The sequence below is a fragment of the Eschrichtius robustus genome, chromosome 16 (assembly GCF_028021215.1).
Source record: "Eschrichtius robustus isolate mEscRob2 chromosome 16, mEscRob2.pri, whole genome shotgun sequence".
Classification (NCBI taxonomy): domain Eukaryota; kingdom Metazoa; phylum Chordata; class Mammalia; order Artiodactyla; family Eschrichtiidae; genus Eschrichtius; species Eschrichtius robustus.
Genome location: NC_090839.1, coordinates 8,323,054 through 8,342,956, shown reverse-complemented (window position 1 = coordinate 8,342,956; position 19,903 = coordinate 8,323,054). Strand labels below are relative to the sequence as shown.

The window sequence follows — 19,903 nt, the reverse complement described above, 5'->3', positions numbered from 1 at the left end:
CCAGGAAGACATCCTCCAGGAAGCTTGAGCTGCGCTCTGATTGGTGCATAGCAGAGATGAACAGGTGAAGAAAGAGTGCCCCAGGAGGAAAGACATCAGGTGCAAAAACTCGGGGGCAGAGAATGTTTAAAGAATAGAAGAGACTGGCAGAATCCAGTGTGACCAGAGTGCAGAGGTCTCCGGTGGTTCATGTGCGCTGGGGCCTGTGGGTGAGTGGGTTGTACTTTACAAGACACCGAAGTCCAGCTTAAGGAATTGGATCTTTATGTAAGAGCGATGGGATGCCACAGAAGCAGGGCTGGGACACCGTAGGGCTTGGGTTTTTTTTTTTTTTTTTAAGAAATTTTACTGAAGTATAGTTGTTTTTTTTTAAACATTTTTCTACTGTTTTTTTTTTAATTTTATTTTATTTATTTATTTATGGCTGTGTTGGGTCTTCGTTTCTGTGCGAGGGCTTTCTCTAGTTGCGGCAAGCGGGGGCCACTCCTCACCACAGTGCGCGGGCCTCTCACCATCGCGGCCTCTCTTGCTGCGGAGCACAGGTTCCAGACGCGCAGGCTCAGCAACCGTGGCTCACGGGCCTAGTCACTCCACGGCATGTGGGATCTTCCCAGACCAGGGCTCAAACCCGTGTCCCCTGCATTGGTAGGCAGACTCCCAACCACTGCGCCACCAGGGAAGCCCGGGCTTGGGTTTTAAAAAGACCGATATGGCCAATGGACAAAGAACACTCCAGAAGGAAGCAAGATAGAGATCAGTTGGCAGTTTCTGCTGTGGTCCAGAGTGAAGGGGGTGGTGGTGCAGATAGAAGTAAATGGAGCAAAAAAAAGGAAAATTATTTTGCCATTCAAATGATCATCTTTTGGTAAAACTACTGTAAAACATTATTGTAATATTATATTGTAAACTAGTCACATGACAAAATTTTCTAGTGAGACAAAGTTTGAATGTTTAACTTTGGTTGTAAGAAATGCAGTGAAGGGGAGGGGCTTCCCTGGTGGCACAGTGGTTAAGAATCCGGCTGCCAATGCAGGGGACACGGGTTCAAGCCCTGGTCCAGGAAGATCCCACGTGCTGCGGAGCAACTAAGCCCGTGCGCCACAACTGCTGAGTCTGCATGCCACAACTACTGAAGCCCACACGCCTAGAGCCCGTGATCCGCAAAAGAAAAGCCACCGCAATGAGAAGCCTGTGCACCGCAACAGGGTAGCCCCCGCTCGCCGCAACTAGAGAAAGCCCATGTGCAGCAACGAAGACCCAACACAGCCATAAATAAATAAATAACATAAATAAGTTTTTAAAAAAATGAAATGCAATGAAGGGGAAACATCTCACATATTTGAAAACTTTTATTCTTTTAGAGAATTCAAAGAAGATAATACAGATGAAATCTGATAACACATGTGGATTTATAATTCTAAAAAGAATTTCACAGCAGTGAGAAAGCATATACTTATTTTGGTGATGTGCACATATTTGTTCAAAATAAAGATATAAATGTACACTTCTGAAATAGTCTAAAAATGTAACCTAAAAAGGGAAATCTTTATCAAATACATATATAAACATATAGTATGCTTTTAGGAAAAGTAGTAGTAAAAACCTGTGCAAATAAACTATATGTAAACACAATTTTTAAGAGCTTTACAAGTATTGCTTAAATCTATATGCCTTTTCCATTTATGAAATCATATTTTCCCAAGGAGTTCAAGTCACATAACATGGTTTACCTAGTTAATCTATAATGTATGCACACTTTACTACTGACCCATCTATAGCTGGGAAAATTAAGGCAGGGAAAGTCACTGAATATTTTTAAGCCATGACTAAACTTTAGAACATTGCCCTAAACTTCTAAATCAAATACCATGTATATTTTTTTAAATGATGTAAGCAAATTGCCATTAGCACACACACACACACACACACACACACACAATTTAAAAACTACTGATGCAGTCCTTAATAGATTAAATAGACCCAATGCCATAATTAAATAATTTCAGGATCCTTTAACACAATGATGCCACAGTAAATCATTAAGGCATTCTTAGACAGGAGGTTTTTTTTTTTTTTAATTTTATTTATTTACTTATTTATTTTTGGCTGTGTTGGGTCTTTGTTTCTGTGCGAGGGCTTCCTCTAGTTGCGGCAAGCGGGGGCCACTCTCCATCGCGGTGCGCGGGCCTCTCACCATCGCGGCCTCTCCTGTTGCGGAGCACAGGCTCCAGACACGCAGGCTCAGTAATTGTGGCTCACGGGCCTAGTTGCTCCGCGGCATGTGGGATCTTCCCAGACCAGGGCTCGAACCCGTGTCCCCTGCATTAGCAGGCAGACTCCCAACCACCGCACCACCAGGGAAGCCCCAGACAGGAGGTTTTGACTTCATTAAAGTACTTCTTAACATAGAGGTTTTCTCTAATTTTCCAATAATGTTTCTATTTCAAAACAAGAAAAAAAAAAAAAAGCTTCATAGGGACCTGATAACTTTAACTAATATTTAGTTTTGCTTCTATTATTAAGCAGTATTTCCCCAAATATATTAGACGGAGTTACAACAAATGGATCGTCAATACTACACAGGGCCCCCAGTAATCTAGCTGTAGTCGGTCTTTCATTGTGAAATGTAAACTTCTGAGAAGTGAAGATTCCAGCAGTGAATCTGGTAAAGCTAGGACAGAAACATTTAGTGACTTTTACCTGACCAACGGATAAGTGCCCAACTGCCCTATACCAGAGAAAACAGGATGATGAGCAATTCTGTGTAAGTCAGGATGGTGCTGATGTCAGTTATGTGTAAGTTACGTGTAAGCAGGCGGTATACCCTGTAGAGTGCCTGGTATTCCAACAATCTGCTTTCCCTGAGCCAGATACCATCTTAATAAATACCATCAGCTACACAGACAGTACAGCTTCTAGAACAATTGTACAGAAGAAGGAGTATAAACACCTGGGACTAAATGTTCTTTACGTGCTGTTTCATGCTCAGGTTTTTGATGTTTGCTTTCCTGTCATGCAGAAGCCCAAAGCCTCATTCTTGCAAAAGGGTAAAAATTGCTGCTCGTGCTCTTGGTAAAAAAAAAAAAAATCTGGAAAATAAAGTATACCCCAATTATACATCAGAGCAGTATAGTTAAACAAGAGGAATTATTAGCAAAAAAATAAATGCTAAAACCAGTAGTGCCCTGGGCTCTTGTGTTTCACCAAGACAACTGTGCACACTGTCCTAGCTGAAGACTGGAAGTTTCGCAATTAAGCTAGAATTCCTTCATTATCCTACTTGATTCAATTCTGTTTGTTGGCATGTTCAGAATTTGACAATTGCCTAATGATACCAGACAAGTAGGGAGGAATTCACTGGGCCTCATTCAGAAATTTCACCTGTAATTGCATGTTTCCCGAAATAATCCACCTATCAGCAAATACACTTAACTTGCAGTTAGCAAATAGCAACTAGTTCTAGGCAAATTCTAGGTGATGTCGTTGAAAGGGAAGAGTGATTGAGGCTGAGTTTTACCACTGACACCTAATTCTATAAAGCTATGTGTCAGAAATGTCATATTTCCACATCTGATAATACTAGAGATTTCTCAGGCTAACTTTTTATCACTTCAGTAGTTGAAAATTCATTTTATTGTGGATTAGGGGAAAATAACTAGACTTAAAAAACACCATTTCATCAAGGAAATTAGAAATAAGGCTAAAGTATACTATTAGGCCTGTGTTAATTTAAAGGAAATAATTAAGCAGCAATTAAATAGCTGATATATGAATATGGCAAAAATTATGAAGTTGGTATGAGAACACCCACACTGTCAGAAAATGTAATAAATGGTATGTTGCAGAAAAAGTATTACATTGTATTTAATACAGGCTGGTAAGTATCTCCTCTTCTATGCCAGGGGTCTGTAAATCAAGACCCTGTGGTCCAATAAGTACTACCACCTCTTTTTACGAATAAAGGTTTATTGAAATATGGTACTGGTAGGCAGAATCATGGCCCTCAAAAAAAGCTTAGTCCTTAATCCCCAGTACCTGTGAATATATTACTTTGCATTGCAAAGGGAGCGTTGCAGATGTGATTAAGGTTATGGACCTTGAAATGGGGAGATTATCCTGAATGATATCCTGTCTGAGAGATGCAACAGAAGAAGGATGAGGGATTTGAAGCCTGGAGGCTAGTTGGCTTTGAAGATGGAGGAAGAGGTCATGAACCAAGGAATGGTGGCCTCTAGGAGCTGAGAATAACTCTTAGTTGATGCAAGAAAACAGAAACCTCAGTCTTACAGCCATAAGAAACTAAATTCTGCCAACAACTGAAATTTGTAAGGGAATAGATTCTCCCCTAGAGCTTCCAGAAAGGAACACAGCCCTGCCAAATGACAACTTGATTCTATCCTGTCAAGAGCTGTGTTGAATTTCTGACCTATAGAATGATAAAATAATAAATGTGTGCTACTTAATACAAGTTTTAGTAATTTGTAAGTAATTTGTTTTAGTAATTTGTTATGGCAACAATAGAAAACTAATACAATAGTCACCCCTATTCATTGACCAGTTGTCTGAGGCTGCACTGAGGTGGAGTAAAGTGGATGTGAGAGAGACCTTATGTCCTGCAAAGCCTAAAATATTTGCCAACTGGTCCTTTACAGAAGAAGTTTGCCCCCCACCCCGATATTCACATGCAAAAACCATGACAAGCAGCTTGCATTTTGGAGCACTTAGTTGATGCCAGGCTCTGGGCTAGGGATTTTGTATTCATATCATCTTTCTGGATGGATACTATTTTGGTCCCCATTTTACAAATGAAAAAAAAAAAATGAAGGCAGAAAGGTTAAGTAACTGTTCAAGGTCACCCAGTGAACCAACAGTGAGCAGGGACACCAAGCCAAGTATGGTTGACTTCCAAGCTTGGCTCACCTCTTGGCCATTCTCCACACCCCAGATGCTCACCTGAGGCCTCCTATCTCTGGTAGAAAGCGATGGGGAGCTGCCGGCTGGGTACCAGGATGCCCAAGTGCAGCATCTCCACAGGCTCCTTGTCCGTGGCCACGATGTCATATTTGCGGACGATCTGGAACACAGAAGCACAAAAAAGCAGAATCACCCCTCTTCTCCTGCCTTGAGGAATAAATAGCCCAGAATACAGCTGCAGAAATCCCATCAGGGTCTTACCCAGCAGAGAGCCAAGTGGAGCTGGAGCTCGGCTAATCGGCGACCAATGCACATTCTTTTCCCAATGCCAAATGGAAGATGGGCAAAAGGGTTGATCTTTTTCTTGTCTTGAAGCCATCGTTCGGGTCTAAACTGACTTGAATCTTCAAAATTTTCTTCACTGGCCCCCAACACATGGGTATTTAGCATCAGTACTGTCTAAAAACACACAGAAACACAAAGCACTTAAAGAAAACATTTGAATAGCAAAATTTACAAAAGCCATCACCTTACAAATGTGAAAGTAACCCACAAATGTATAATAATGATGAATGCCAACATGTATTGAGTGTTTGAAATGTGCCAGGTGATACTGGCACAATAAATAGGTCATGAACTTTAAAATTTTACATCACATTCTCACAACAATCCCATGTGGTAGGTTTTATCATTCCCATTTTACAGATGAGAAAACTGAGACTCGCAGAGGTTATGTAACTCACTCAAGGCTATACTTGAATCCAGGTCTGTCTCCATAACCATTATTCCTAATGCTAGACTACACAACACATCAACTATATACTGCAATCTACACATTTCCAAAATGAATGCTCTCCCAGTAGAAACGTTTAGGGAGATCTGATGGATATTTGAAAAGGGTAAGGTACAGACTGTACAAATTCTACTTACTCCTTTGGGTAAAGCATATCCCCCCAGAACCACTGCTTTGTCAAGAGTCCGAGTTGTAAATGGCACACTCGGGGTAAGCCTGAAAAAACAAAATCAGAGATGTCAAAGTGGGCACGGACCAAGTTCTAGCTCAAGGGAATGCAGATTCTGGTTAAATAAATAGTTGCTGCCTGAGTTCTCAAAAAAGGAACATGATCCCAACTCTTTACAAAGAATTTCTGTCTCTTTCTTCCCAATATTTACACCTCTTGTTTATATTCTTTATCTTATTGTGTTGGTTAAACCCCCAAGTACAAGCCTGCTTCATAGTTGTTGATAGTGTTTGTTCGGTTTCATTCCCCGTACACATTCAAATGTGTACATTGACATGCTTCGCCCTCAAGCTTGTTGTTTGTTCTCGGTTTCTCCTAACTACCCTTCATGAAGTTAAAGATATTTCCCTCTGACCCTAAGACATTGTGAGCTTTGTTTTTCAGAAAAAGAATTTTCAAAGAACATTTTATACAGAGGCTCAAAAACAAAGGTGTCTCTATGTCTTATCGTAAAATAATATGGTTCCTTGCTGAGCTTTCATCTCACATCCTTCAATTGTGCCCGTAATCTTAATTATTGCTTATAGCATCCATTAGAGTATTATTATTACTGATTTAAAGGGCAGGACTCTGACTTTCCAAGATTTAATAGAATTTGCCCAAATGATTTAGGGAATGAGTAATAGGAAAGGAATATGGTCCAGAGGCTCTTTTTTTTTTTTTTTTTTTTTTTTTTTTTTTGTAGCTTGGTAAATGTTTATGAATCAACTGTGGGAGCCATCTGTGGCAGGGCACCCCTTATTATGTGTTGGAAAGAACAGCCTTCTGACATATTCATATTGGCTTAGGCACGTGTTCTTACCGCATAGATTCTTTCAGACAGGCTTTTAAATATGGCATATTCCTCAAATCCTCTGCCCGTGGCATCTGATTCTCAGGCAGTACACTCTGAATTTCCATAAGAAGCTTTTGTTGCACGTGGGGATTACGAGATAAATTGTAGAGAATCCACATTAAGCTGTTTGCTGTCTGAAAGCCAAATGGACATAAACTTGAGTTTTCTGCAAATAAACTGCCTTAAAACCAATATGAGCTGAACCAAAGGTGACGCCTACCACCTTGTCATGAAAACTGTATGAGTGACACTATTTTACATGTCCTTCTTGGCTGTGCTTCAAACAAATGCCCTGTATGAAGAGTCAGATTTAGTTTATAAAACACATCAATGAATAATAGCTTATTTCCTGAGGGAATCAAAGTAGAATTCTTTAAATAATCAGCTGCATTAGGACGCAAAATATAGTTTGGTACAAAAATTGAACACAAATGAGGGCATGTAGAACTGGCCCAATGAGAGTCAGATGGGCGATTGCAACAGTATCAATTTCCGGGTTGTGATAACAGTTTATCTTATGCACATGTTACCATTGAGGGAAACTTGGTGAAGGATTAAGGGATCCTCTCTATTTTTTTCTTAGCATTGCATGTGAATCTATAATTATCTCAAAATGAAATTCGTTAATTGTTTAATAAAAAAATAATATGAAAATTGAGTGGGGAGAGAGGGATGGAGAGCCTAAGAGCGTTGCTAATAAAAGTGTCCTTTTTTTTTTAAATTTTGCAATGCAAATGCACAAGAAATTGCATTCCTGGAATTTAAAAGAAAGATTTTTTTTGCCACACCCTCAAAAGTTACCACAAAAATAAAAAGGCATTATCTGTACCCAGGGTTTCAGCCTCAAGGAAAGAGCCCTGGTAGGAGGCGGCCAACACCAAAATAAGAAATTCTAGCATCAAGTTGAGTATTTCAAGGAACCAGCCACAATTTCTGACAAAGACTCATGGCCTTTTAAGTGGCATCCTTTATTTCCTTTCCAAAGGCGATGAGAAGAGAAAAAATATTGGCAGAAACAGCCAGTGCAGCTTTTAGCTTCGTAATACTCACCACTGGTAGTCTTACATATTTGTCTTTAGGCCTATTTTTGTCTAATTTAAGCCAAATATTCCCATAAAAATGGTCATTGTGTCCTCTCTGCAGACATGAAGACGCTTTTGCTAAGTGCTATGTGCCACTCACATAAATGAGCCAAGTGCAGGACAATTTGGAGCCAATGGTATTTATTGTTTTTGGAAGAAGATGCTTCCAAGTAGCCTTCTTCCTGTCAGAGGACTGTCAGCCTCAGCTGCAAATAAACCGTGGATGTCATTATTACAAGAGTCCAATTTACAAAACAGGAAGAGGGCGTAGCCACCAAATTAGATACACTGTCAAATTTCTCTGATTTTCCAAATGTGACTTTCAGAATAGCCAGGACTAAAAAAAGAAACAGATTGAACCGTATCAGTGGGTCCCTTACCACAAGTACCAAATAGAGTTTCCAAAAGGCAGATAACTGTAGCTTTCACCAAAGCCCTGTAAGACAGCCCTGGCCTTTTAGGATAACTGCAGGGGCTGAATGGAGGGGAAGTGGCCTGAGAAACCTCATGGGCACAAAGTATCCCGGCTTGAGCTCCATGGAGGAGACACATCTCATAGCTGGCCTTGCTGCTTCCACTCTCTCTCTGCTAGGTCCATTCTCCATCCACCAGCCGGAGCCCACTTTACAAAACATCAATCTGATTAAGTTCCTCCCTTGTTTAAAACACTCCAAGAGATTTCCATCACAGGTGCAGTAAATCCAAACGCCTCACGAAGGCTCCTGGTTACCAGGGCCCATCGTCTTCTCCCCCGTCAACTCTGACCACATGTGCTAGCTCTCCAGGCCATCCTTCTTTCTGCCCAGGGCCTTGGCATGTGCTGTTTCCTCTGCTTGGAGTGGTCTTGCACCAGCTCTTCCCTTGGCTGGCTCCTTCTCGTTATTCCAGTGTCAGCTCCAGTATGACATCCTCAGAGAGAGACGACCTCCCCTACCTCTCTATGACTTCACCCCGATGGCTTCCTCCAGGTCCTGGATCACTATCTGAAATGATCCTATTTCATTATTTATTTATATGTCTATCATCTGTGCCTCAAGACCACTTAAGTTCCATGAGGGGAACTGGTTCATCGTGGTCTCTCAAGTACCCGAAACAGTGCCTGGCACATAGCAGACACTCCATAATTCCTGAATTCTTTCATTTATTGAACAAGTATTTGTTGAGCACCTACTATGTGCCAACTTCTATTCCATACCCTAGGAATAGCAGGGACAAGACCAAGTCATCACTGTCATGGAGCTCACATTCCAGTTTTTTAAAAAAAGAATAATGGGTTAAGCTTTACTTTCATCCCTCTAAGGAGGCTCTCGGGGTAAGGAATTTAACAGAAAAATGAGTTGACATAAGTCCCCACTTTTGACAGCCTTCTGGAGCATGAGGAGAAATGAGAACCTTGCTATTCCCTGATGTAGAAAACCCTACTTTTTGTTCAGACCAGAAACACTACAGAAAGGGGAAAACATGGAACAGAAATGGCCTGGTACACATTTTTCTTAGAGATGATACGTGTATGAGATGTTGGGCCTGTGAGGAATATTAGTATCATCACTCCAGCGAGAGCTCAAAAAATGAACCAAAGACGATGAAACCCACCTGAATACTTGTCAGTATTTATGTTTGGAGTTTGGCTGTATTGTGTACCTACTAGGAGTATCAACCATACTGGGGACAGAATTTTGGTATTTAAAATTAGCTGTTTCCTTTAAATTGAAATCAAGTGTTTCCCAAACTCCCTCTGTTGACAATTTTAAGCAGAAAAAAATATTATTGGAATTGCAGACAGTATTCCAATGTTTTTAGACTAAATAACATCCACAGTTAGGCACTTCGGGGTAACATGCACAACCTAAAATATATCCAGTTTTTAAAAACCTAGATTATCTACCTTGCTGTGGTGTAGGATTTTACTGCTTCTTAATTCCTGTAGCATTTTGCATATTTGTCGTGGCACTTATACTCTGCACCGGATTTCTGTCTCTAAAGCACATGAATTTTTCTATCATATGTTTAAGCACAAAGGCTGTGCTCTGGGTCTCCTGCACATTTCTAGTATGAGAATTTTTATGTCTGCTAAGCTAATGCTCAGTTAATCCTTATGGAATAGGTGAGTTGAATGACTACGTAAAATTCATCATGAAAAAGATTTTACAGCCCATTGATTTGGCAAACTAAAACCGGGCCCACCCTTACCGTTTCCACCGCAGCCAGCTGGAGCTCCGTCACAGCCGCATACAATTCCTTCTTTGAAAGCTGATTGTGGTGATAAATATCACAAATGAAATCCATGCTGGGCTGCTCAGAATATTTCTCTAACTGGTTGTCAACACAAGATTTGACTGTTGGAGAAGAGAAAAAGGGAGAGGAAATCAGCTGAAAATTAGGAGGACGAAAAGAATGAAATGGAACCCAGGATCAAATTCTCCTTGCAACATCTAAAGGGTCTTTGCAGGCAATCTGACAATTTGACAATTTGTTAGATAAGCTAATACTGCCTTGTTGTTAAGTCAGCAAGGACTGACCAATGCCCACAGGAGCAGGGCTTCTCAAATATTAACGTGCACAAGAATCCCCCAGGCATCTTCTTAAAATGCAGGTTCTGGTTCTAGAGTCTGGGGTGGGCCTGGAAGTCTGATTTCTAACAAGCTACCAGGCGATGAGGATGCTGGATCTGCAGTCACGCTTTGAGTAGGAAGAGCTTAGAGCTTGGGAGAGAGAGGTCATCATGAGACACAGGTGGCATTTGGGTCCGTTCTCAGAATCAGAACTTGGTCCCATATCCAAGCATCTAGCAGATATGGTCACTGATACAGGCACAGTGGGATTTGGCCCCCAAATCCCGGCAGCAGAGGAGAGGAGAACCCCTCCCCCATTGTTATTAAACATAAACACACACATACACACACACGTGCAGTGCCCATGCATGCTGACAATAATGGTGATGTTTGTCAAATACATTCTAGGCATGCACCTCCCTCACTTCAATCCATCACACAAGCCACCACCATAATAATAATCATGGTGATGATGGTAAAAATGATGACAATAAATGGCACAGCGGTTAGAGTTGGGTCTTCTGCCTGGTTTCAACCCTGGTTTTGCCATTAACTAGCATGCAATCTTGATAAAGTTACTTAATTTTGTGTCTCAGTTCTATCACTCAGGCCTAATAGAAAACCCTACTTTACAGGGTTTTTGTGAGAATTAAATGAGTGTGTGTGTGTATACTCAGAACAATACTTAGCACCAAATATTCCTTTCATCCTGAAGCAGAAATAGCTCTGATCCATTGAGATATTGGACTATGCCAGGTTTTTTTTTTTTTTTTCAGGTTTTTGCGGAAATTATATTACATATTTTCTTGGCAGGAAACAGTGACAGTTCCCACTAGATCATATGCCAGGTTTTAAGTTACTATATTAGAAGTGAAAACAGTTTTACTGAGGTACGTACTACTACTACTACTACTACTACTACTACTACTACTACTACTACTACTACTACTACTACTACCACTATTAACCCATTTTAGAGGCGAGACAAATGAGGATGAAAAAGAGTGCATTTGGCCAAGCCACCACACCCAATGACAGAGCCGGGACTTGAACCCAGGAATCTTTGACTCCAAAGCTCTTGCTTTTAACCACTCCTAGTTCCCAAAGAAGACTACAGAAAACTACCTCCTGCCTTTTCCTAGAATTCATCTGCACCAGGGCGATCCCCAAATTCATGAGTTTGCAAAGCCCAAAAGAATCTGGAGGAGCAACTCCATCAAAGGATGGGGTGCTGAGGCCAAGGTCATCCAGACCTTCCGGCAGCAGCTCCGGAGACAGGGTTTCTGGGCACATGTGGCCACGTTACCTGATTTGAAAATGGTGTCCCAGGCCAGAGTGTGCGCCTGCCAGACCTTGGTGTTGAGGCTCTTGTGCAGCTCGACTGGCGTGACCATCATTCTCCCAAATGTGCTCATCATCTGTGGGGAACACAAATGCCTTTTCACCCCCGTTTCTCTTTCTCTCAAAGACAACTTGCACTCCTTGAGAGAAGCGTTCTAAACAACTGCACCCTTTGCTCCCCTAAAGGCCGGAATTCCAAGGACGCCTCAGGGCTCTCGGCACCAGTCCCCAGCCCCACCCTCCAGGGACATATGAAAATCATCTTTGGGATGCTTTTCCACTGGATGTGTCTCATAAAAAAATTGATCTTATGACCTAAACATAACAAAAGAAGAAAGGATACAAATCTCATATCCATTTCCATTTCCAATAATTTCCAAACTTCAGCCATTCCTAAAACCAGTTTCACAGGGTCTACTATCTCTACCTACAACCTAAACAATCCCCCAAATTTTAATCTGAAAATGTTCAGACTCTTTGAAGTAGTATTTTAATCAACTGACCTTTAACTGAAATACCTACTTTCACCTTGCCTGACAACAACTGAATGTGCTTTTTTATTATACGTACATATATGCACATTCATTCATGAAAGTATGCAACACATATTAAAATGAACACTTAACTACTATAATAAAATATGTGTGGATGCCACTCTTGGGAAACACTGTGATGCACATTTGTTAGGTTCTGTAAACGTTTTATAAGGAAAGATTCTCTACCCCGGAGAAGCTTACTGTTTTGATGGCCATGATGAAATTCAAAGCTTCATCGCCTGCATTCTTCTGAAGGAGCCCAAATCTCTTCTCATATAGCACAAGGCAGATGCCTGTTATTTAAAATAATCAACGCTGTTACCCATTCACAGCGACACTGGAGTCTATGATTAGCTGGCTACCAAAGGCTCAATTCTGTCTCCCATAAAAGTGAGGTCTTTTCGAAGAAAGAGGAAAAGCAAATTCTCTGAGAGAAAGGGGCCTGATTACTCTCCTCTCTTTCTAGAATTATCCCCAGGTCCAATGACTCATCCCCTGCAGAACCTCCTGATCAGAAAAGCCACTGTGAAGATGCAGCCATTTTTATACATGAGTGAATCTCTCCTGTAATGTCTTGATTTTCTCAGTTTACCCTTGATATCATGTGTAGCAGCCATTGTTAATGACCTACTCCGTACTCATTCTTCCCCATTTCTTCCCTAAGAGAACCCCGATTTTATTTAGGCTGTCAGTGTATCAGTCCTCAGGCAGTAAGTCAGGATTGATCTAAGACAATTCTGTTCCCTGATTTCCCAGGCTTCCTGTAGCAGCCAAAGCAGTCACATGACCCAGGTCTGGCCAATGAGATTCAAGGGAGACACTTTTGCTTTCTCAATAAAGGGGAAAGGACAGCTGCTTTAGCTCTTCCCTCTTTCCTTCTTGTTTGTGCCTAGAATGCAGGGGTGAGGCCAGGAGGGGCAGGAGCCATTCTGCAGCAAGCCAACTAGCTCAGGATGGATGAGAAGGAAGACAGAACAGGCTTGGGTCCCAGTGACATCACTGAGTGCCAGCTGTGGACTGGCTTCCTCAAGACTTCTCATAACGCTGGACAATAATTTGTCAACCACCATGGTCAGGTTTTCTTTGACTTGCAAAGAAATGCATTTGATGCTCCTTAATTTGGGTATTTCCAGTGGACTATTTCCAAAACATACTTTTCTTTTCTCCTCTGTAGTCATTCCCTCTTTCCCTTAACACCTTCTGTGGATTTCTTATTGGCATGGGGCTTTCTCATGTGCTAAGATGACAGTCTGTAACTTTACGAGGTCTATCTGATGGGGGAGACAGGTCAGGACAAAAGCCTCCGTCTTGGGGCACCCTCTCCAATCCCTCACATCAGCAGTCAAGAGTGATCCTTCCAGCAAATCGGACCTTGGCACCTTCCTGCTAAAATCACTCTCCTATTGCTCCCAGGGACTCTGGGCTCAAAGCCAAATGCCCATCCCTGGTTTACAGGATTGACATGGGCTGGCCGCTGCTTCCTCCCATCCTCTGCCCTGGACATCCTCGTCCCTTGCTGGACGTGCTCCAGTCACTCGGAACACCCTCTTTCTCCTCAACACAACACTCTCTGTTCCTTCAGCCTGGAACATTCCATCTTCCTTCACTTTCACCTGGGAAACTCCTGCTCGTCCCCCAGGCCTTGGCTGAGACGGTACCACCTCTGTGATGCGGCCCTGACCATGCTCAGCTGAGGCAGCCGCTAGGATTCTCCCCCAGCCTTGAACCTCTTCAGTCAAGTGCTCCCCATTCGACTGCAACTGCCTTGTTCCCCTGCCTGCATCTCCACTGGGCAGCGAGCACATCAAGGCAGGGCTTTGCTTTTATTCCCAGCGTGGTCCTTGAAAACAGTGACCATGCTCCCTTCTGTTCGGAACTTTCCATGGCTCAGCATCGGACTCAAAGTAAACGTTCTTGTGGGGACTTTCAGGCCCCGGCTTCATCTTTCTCAGCTCCTCTTTCCCCTCCCCCCATAATCCACTCACACCAGCATCCTCGAAGTTCCCCAAAGACATTGTTCATGCTTTCACCCCAGGACATTTGCACCTCCTGTCTCCACTGTCCCAACAGGCTTCCCACAGACACCCCGGTGGCTTGCTCCTTGCCTTCCTTTAGGTCTCACCTCAAATGTCTCCTTACCAAGCAGACTTGCCTCACCTAGGAACCTATATTCTTTCTTGACTCCCTTACTCCTTGGCAGAGTATATATTAAACTATGTTTACTAGTTGATTGTCACCCCTACTAAAATCTGAGCTCCATGTGAGCAAGGATGTTGCCTGTTTTGTTCACTGCTCTGTCCCTAGTACAGTGCCTGGCACATAGCAGGTGTTGTATAAATGTTTGTTGAATGACTACATAAGCAATCCAGAGGGTAAAGCATCACCTAAACGCCTGAAAGCATTAAGAGGGCTGCTACGGCCTTTCCTACTCAGCAATAGTGTATGATTACAGAAGAGTTGTCCACAGGGCCATGTTTGTCCTCAAAATCACTTGCAAAATCAAATGAACAAGATGTGAAGACAACTTACTTTCAAATGACCATTTGTTCAGCTCGCTGTACAAGTCTTCCATGCAGCCTCTCTCATCACAGAGCTCACCTATTCTACCTGTAAAATCAGCCAAGACCTTAACAGAAAGAAATCACCAAAGACACATTTCAGTCACTGAAGGAAAACAAAAGTTTCAAGTTCAGTAAGTTAGCTTCAGGTTTTGCTACCTTGTATATTCACTGCCCATAATATTACTCATTCTGAATCATCACTAATTATATATTCTCCTTGGGAGTTCATCTTCTGCCCCAACACCCTTGTCCTGGGTTATTTCCTGAGCTTTCCCTGCAGCCTCCCTGAAGCTTAGGTTTCAGCTTTTGATCTAAATTTAAGAAAAGGAAAACATTTCTTCTAATCAGAATGGAGAATAAACCACAAAGGAGGAATCAGCCCAGTGTCTCTGTGGGGACAACGTCTCAAGGACTCTGGCTACCCTGAGGTTTGCCACTTCCATAGCTGGGCAGGCAAAGGCCTCCTTACTGATTGGTCTGGTATTAAGCATATTAAGCTTAGAGCCAGGGAACTGTAAGTTCTGGATGCAGCGCCTTCACTAAATAGCTCTGTCACCTTGGGCAAGTCCTATACAGCCCCTAGAGGCCAGTTTCCACAATCAGGGTTTTAGATGACTAATGCTTTGCATTTAATGAGGCTTGTATAGAACCAGGCACAGTGCAAAATGTATTACCTTCGCTGATCCTCAAATAACCTCATGAGGTAGAAAGTACTGTCATTACTCCCATTTCCTAGGTAACAGATGAGAAAACTGAGGCTTAGAGAGTACCAAAGGCACTCTCCCTTGGACACATAAAAGTGGCTCTGCTGGGGTCTGAAATAGGGTATATGTGACTACAAAACCCACAGGTGCAACTAATGGGCGTGTTTGTCCACATAGCATATTAAAAAGTACTTTGAATTTGTTACCATCAAAAAATCCAGAGATTTCACATGAACATATGAATTTTCCGTTAGTCATCAAAAAATAATAATAATTACTAGATCTGGTGACACTGGGTCTACATTTCCATGTGGTAGGCATTTGCCAGAGCTGGGGCAGCTGTCCCCTCTAGAAAGGGCAGGCACTATTCTGCTTGCTAAAATCCCTACTGGGCCTGCCTTATACATTTATATTAATCACCTGGCCCTTGGAAGCTTCTGAATTTGCAGTCTTTCACCTATATGATCCTATGTGGGTCCAGTTCAAAATAAGTACCCAGAGTGAACAGGAGTAAAAAGAATTCTCTACATGTTTAAATCCTTCCCCCTTTGGGCCCCTGTTGGCTAAAGGATAACATCTAAATACCTTAGCGTGGCCCAAAAATATTGTAAAGACCTGCCCTCTGCCCAGCATCATTTCAGAGAAAGCTTCACTTCAGCTGCACTAAATGTACTGTTCTCTGAACACACCATCTCATGCCTCCATATTTTCAGCAGGCTATGCTCTCTGCCTGAATGCCTTTTCCCACCTTCTCTGGCTTGCAGACTCCTACTCGTCCTAAAAAACCCAGCTCAGCTGTCACTACCTAGGAAGTTTATAGTGTTATCTCACTTAATCCTCACAGTAAACCTAAGGAGTGGGAATTGTTACTCCCAGTTTATAGACTGGGAAAGTGAGCAACTTAAATGGTACAGTCAGGTTACATAAGTGGTGGGGGTGGGGTGACATTCAAAACCAAGACTGTAGAATGTCAAAGTCTATGCTCGTAACTGCTCCCTTATCGTAATACTACTTTAAAAGGGAGTGAAGGAGGGAGGAATAAGGGTTTTGGAGGAGGAGGATGTGGAGAGGAATGAGGAGGAAAGGAAGACTCCTGAATCATCCAAATTGCCTGCCTTTTCTTCTGCACTTTGTAGCTGTGGCTTGAAGCTCCACTAAATCCCTCCATCCCCAGGAGAACCAGGAAAGCGAACCCCGTCCTGCGAACCTCATTGATTTTGTTGTCCAGCTTCATAATTTCCACTGGTTTCATTAGTTTCTTTTGAAAGGCACTCCTGACCCTCTGCCAGTCTTCTCCTTCCCTGGGAGAGAAGCAGAATTATATTTAGAGCAAATGGAAAGGAAAAGAACGAAGAAGCAGAGACACCTCCAGTTCTCTGACTTCATGAACTATATAATAAAATGAACACAGAATCGTGCCAAGAAACAGCCAGAGAATAATTAGTATTGGAATATTCGGGGCTGGTTTGACAATACTATGAATAAGCACTTTTCCCTTGAGCCAAAGATTGCACAGAAAGATCAAGTACAGATATTTGGGTTCAGAACTTTTGATATGCCCTCGCTGGGGTTGAACTGGGAGGCCAGTGGCCTGTTTCCAGCAATAAGAGTGGGCACGTGAACACCCACTTCACCAGCAACTCAGATCTGTTTGAGGAAAAAAATCTTGTCTTCTTTCAATCTATTGAATTGGGTTGAAAGGCACGTTCACAGAACACCTCGAATTTAGAATTTTGCCATTGCCTTCAAATAACAGAGATTCACCGGAGCTGTAAAAAGCCTGTTCTCATCATGAACCCTTTTGCACTTGCTCTATAGGTGACCACCCTGCCTGTGATGCATCATGCATTAATACCGTTTTTAATTCCAGTAATTAGGGACTTCCCTGGTGGCGCAGTGGTTAAGAATCTGCCTGCCAATGCAGGGGACACGGGTTCGAGCCCTGGTCTGGGAAGATCCCACATGCCGCGGAGCAACTAAGCCCGTGCGCCACAACTACTGAGCCTGCGCTCTAGAGCCCGTGAGCCCGCTAGCCACACCTAGAAAAAAGCCGGAGCGCAGGGGCTTCCCTGGTGGCGCAGTGGTTGAGAGTCTGCCTGCCAGTGCGGGGGACACGGGTTCGAGCCCCGGTCTGGGAAGATCCCACATGCCGCGGAGCAACTAAGCCCGTGAGCCACAATTACTGAGCCTGCGCGTCTGGAGCCTGTGCTCCGCAACAAGAGAGGCCGCGATAGTGAGGGGGCCCGCGCACCGCGATGAAGAGTGGCCCCCGCTTGCCACGACTAGAGAAAGCCCTCGCACAGAAACGAAGACCCAACACAGCCATTAAAAAAAAAAAAAAAAAAAAAAGCCGGAGCGCAGCAACGAAGACCCAATGTAGCCATAAATAAATAAATCCAGTAATTATATATATCCTGAAAAATACGACTATTAGGCATTACAATTTGGGGGTAAAAAAAGTGCTAACTTGTTAAATGCTAACAATGTAAGACCACATTAGAGTATTTCTCTCTCCAAAATGTAACCTCCACACCCCTCCATACCAGCTTTCCAAGTAGGTCTATCTCCTAATTCCCACCGTTTCCTTTACAAAGGAAGGTCATAGGAAGGTCATTGTCCAAAGCAAAAGGAGTTAACTTCTGGCGTTTGAGCTACCAAGGTGGGGGGAGGGGGGTGGTGAGGGGCGGGTCGCAGAATTTTAAGGGATAATTTTGTTTGTATACATATTTGCCTGGCACGCTAACTTGACAATCTCATTCCACCCAAGAGTCCGAACATCATAATTCGCGTAACCTTTTTGACATTTCTTTGACGGAAAGGCCGGGCCCAGCCCACTTGCCAGAAGGAACACAAGTGTTGCGTACTCAGCCCAGACGCCCCTCCACCCACTCTAGTCCGCGCAAGAGCCCGTGACGGCAGCAGGTAGGGGCTTCCGTGTTCTCCCTGCATTAGAAGGGTCCAACCCCAGGGAACCCCAATTCCCGTCCCTTCCCAATTTCCAGCCGCCGAACCCCATCCTGCTTCCTGGACTCACAAGATCAGCAGTCCGTAGCCCTCCTCGCGATAGTCGCGATAGGCCTTCCACGGTTTGATCTCCAGCCGCTGGGGGTACGCGCTCTCCGTGCGGTAGAGCGCTTCCAGCAGACACGGCGAGCCCAAGTGCACCGAGTCGAAGGAACCCAACTTCATGCGGAAAATCTTGCCATATTTCTTGTGGTACTCCGCCTGCAGCGGGCCGGGCAGGGTGCGAAGTAAGCGCGCATCCCCTGCAGTCCCAAGAGCGCTTCTCCCTCCTCCCGCCTCCTTCCTCCGGGGGACCGGCGGGGACCGCTGCAGTCGGGACACACACCCGAGCGCACCGTGCGCCCGAACCGCGCGCCTTGGGGAGGGTTTGGAGAGCAAGGCGGGGAGCAGAGTGGGAATTGGGGGCGCGACTAGGCATTCACCAGCGTGTCGTGCTGTTTCTTGAGCCCTCCCTTCCAGAGAATCTCCAGCAGACTGCCCAGCAGTGGCCACTTGGTGGGACCGGGCAGGGCGGCCGCGTCTTGCGCCGCGCCCCGTTCCATCATGGGGCAGAGGGGCACCTCCCGCGGCCGACGGGGCGCGCACGCCGTAGATGTCACGGGTCTGGGGGGCTGCCCCAGGCTGCGCAGCTCCTGTAGGAAGGCGGCAAGGGAGCAGCCCTTGCTGATGGGGGAGCTCATGGCAGCGGGGGAGACCGGGCGCTTGGGAATGTGCGGGCGCTGGGAAGGGCGAGGTTGCTAAAGAGGCGCCGGCGAGAGCTGGGGGCTTGACGATTCTGCGGAAGAGAGGCAAAGAGGGGCAGCAGGTGTGATGGAGAGGGCGGAAGGCGGACAGAGAGGAGAAGGGAACTCGGCGAGGATGCTCGACGCTGCACCGCGCGGCAGCCTCAGGGAGCGGATGCCCGCCGAGCGCTGGCCGCAGGGGCTGGAGGAGCGCAGGAGTTGGGTGGCTCCTGGAAGAGGAAAGGAAAGGACGTGAGTCCTCCTGGTGGTGGCAAGGCTGACTTCCAGCTCTGGAGTAGCGACGTGGAGGTGTCTAGGAAGGTAGAAGAGATGCTGTTGGCGCTGCGCTTGCCTCCAGTCCCTCTCCATGCTCCGTGCCCGGGGACCATGTATTTATGGAGCCAGGGCAGGCCCTGGGTGGCCAATGAGCACGCTAAGTGGGGCAGAGTGGGTTAGGGCTGGCCAGGCCCGGAGGGACGCGGGACCCGGGCTTGGGGGTGGTGCATGGAAGTAGGATGGAGTCAGCGAGGTGAGCGAGGGCGCCGGGCCTCGGGTGACCGGAGCGCGGCTCTCCGGGCGGGAACGCCGCGGACTCCACCCTGGAGATAAT

General features: G+C 44.5%; 1 protein-coding gene across 3 annotated transcripts; it reads right to left on the bottom strand.

Annotated features, from left to right (window-relative positions):
• Positions 1-654: 654 nt before the first annotated feature.
• On the bottom strand, positions 655-19,251 carry CYP24A1 (cytochrome P450 family 24 subfamily A member 1). 3 transcript variants are annotated; one of them, XR_011070262.1, is made up of 13 exons: positions 18,994-19,251; positions 18,582-18,772; positions 16,755-16,848; positions 14,812-14,908; positions 12,484-12,575; positions 11,712-11,823; positions 10,044-10,189; positions 6,739-6,905; positions 5,845-5,923; positions 5,176-5,373; positions 4,954-5,074; positions 2,951-3,089; positions 655-771 (listed from the first exon to the last, which is right to left on the bottom strand). XR_011070262.1 is itself a non-coding variant. In XM_068523923.1 (12 exons), exons 1-11 carry the CDS (start codon positions 19,249-19,251, stop codon positions 4,964-4,966), a joined length of 1,545 nt encoding a protein of 514 aa, XP_068380024.1. In that variant the 3' UTR covers positions 2,252-2,438; positions 4,954-4,963. The 3 variants fall into 3 exon arrangements, 2 of the variants coding, with proteins under 2 accessions (XP_068380024.1, XP_068380023.1); XM_068523923.1 differs by lacking the exons at positions 655-771; positions 2,951-3,089 and adding an exon at positions 2,252-2,438; XM_068523922.1 differs by lacking the exon at positions 655-771 and having other exon boundaries at positions 2,538-3,089.
• Between the last annotated feature and the right edge of the window lie 652 nt (positions 19,252-19,903).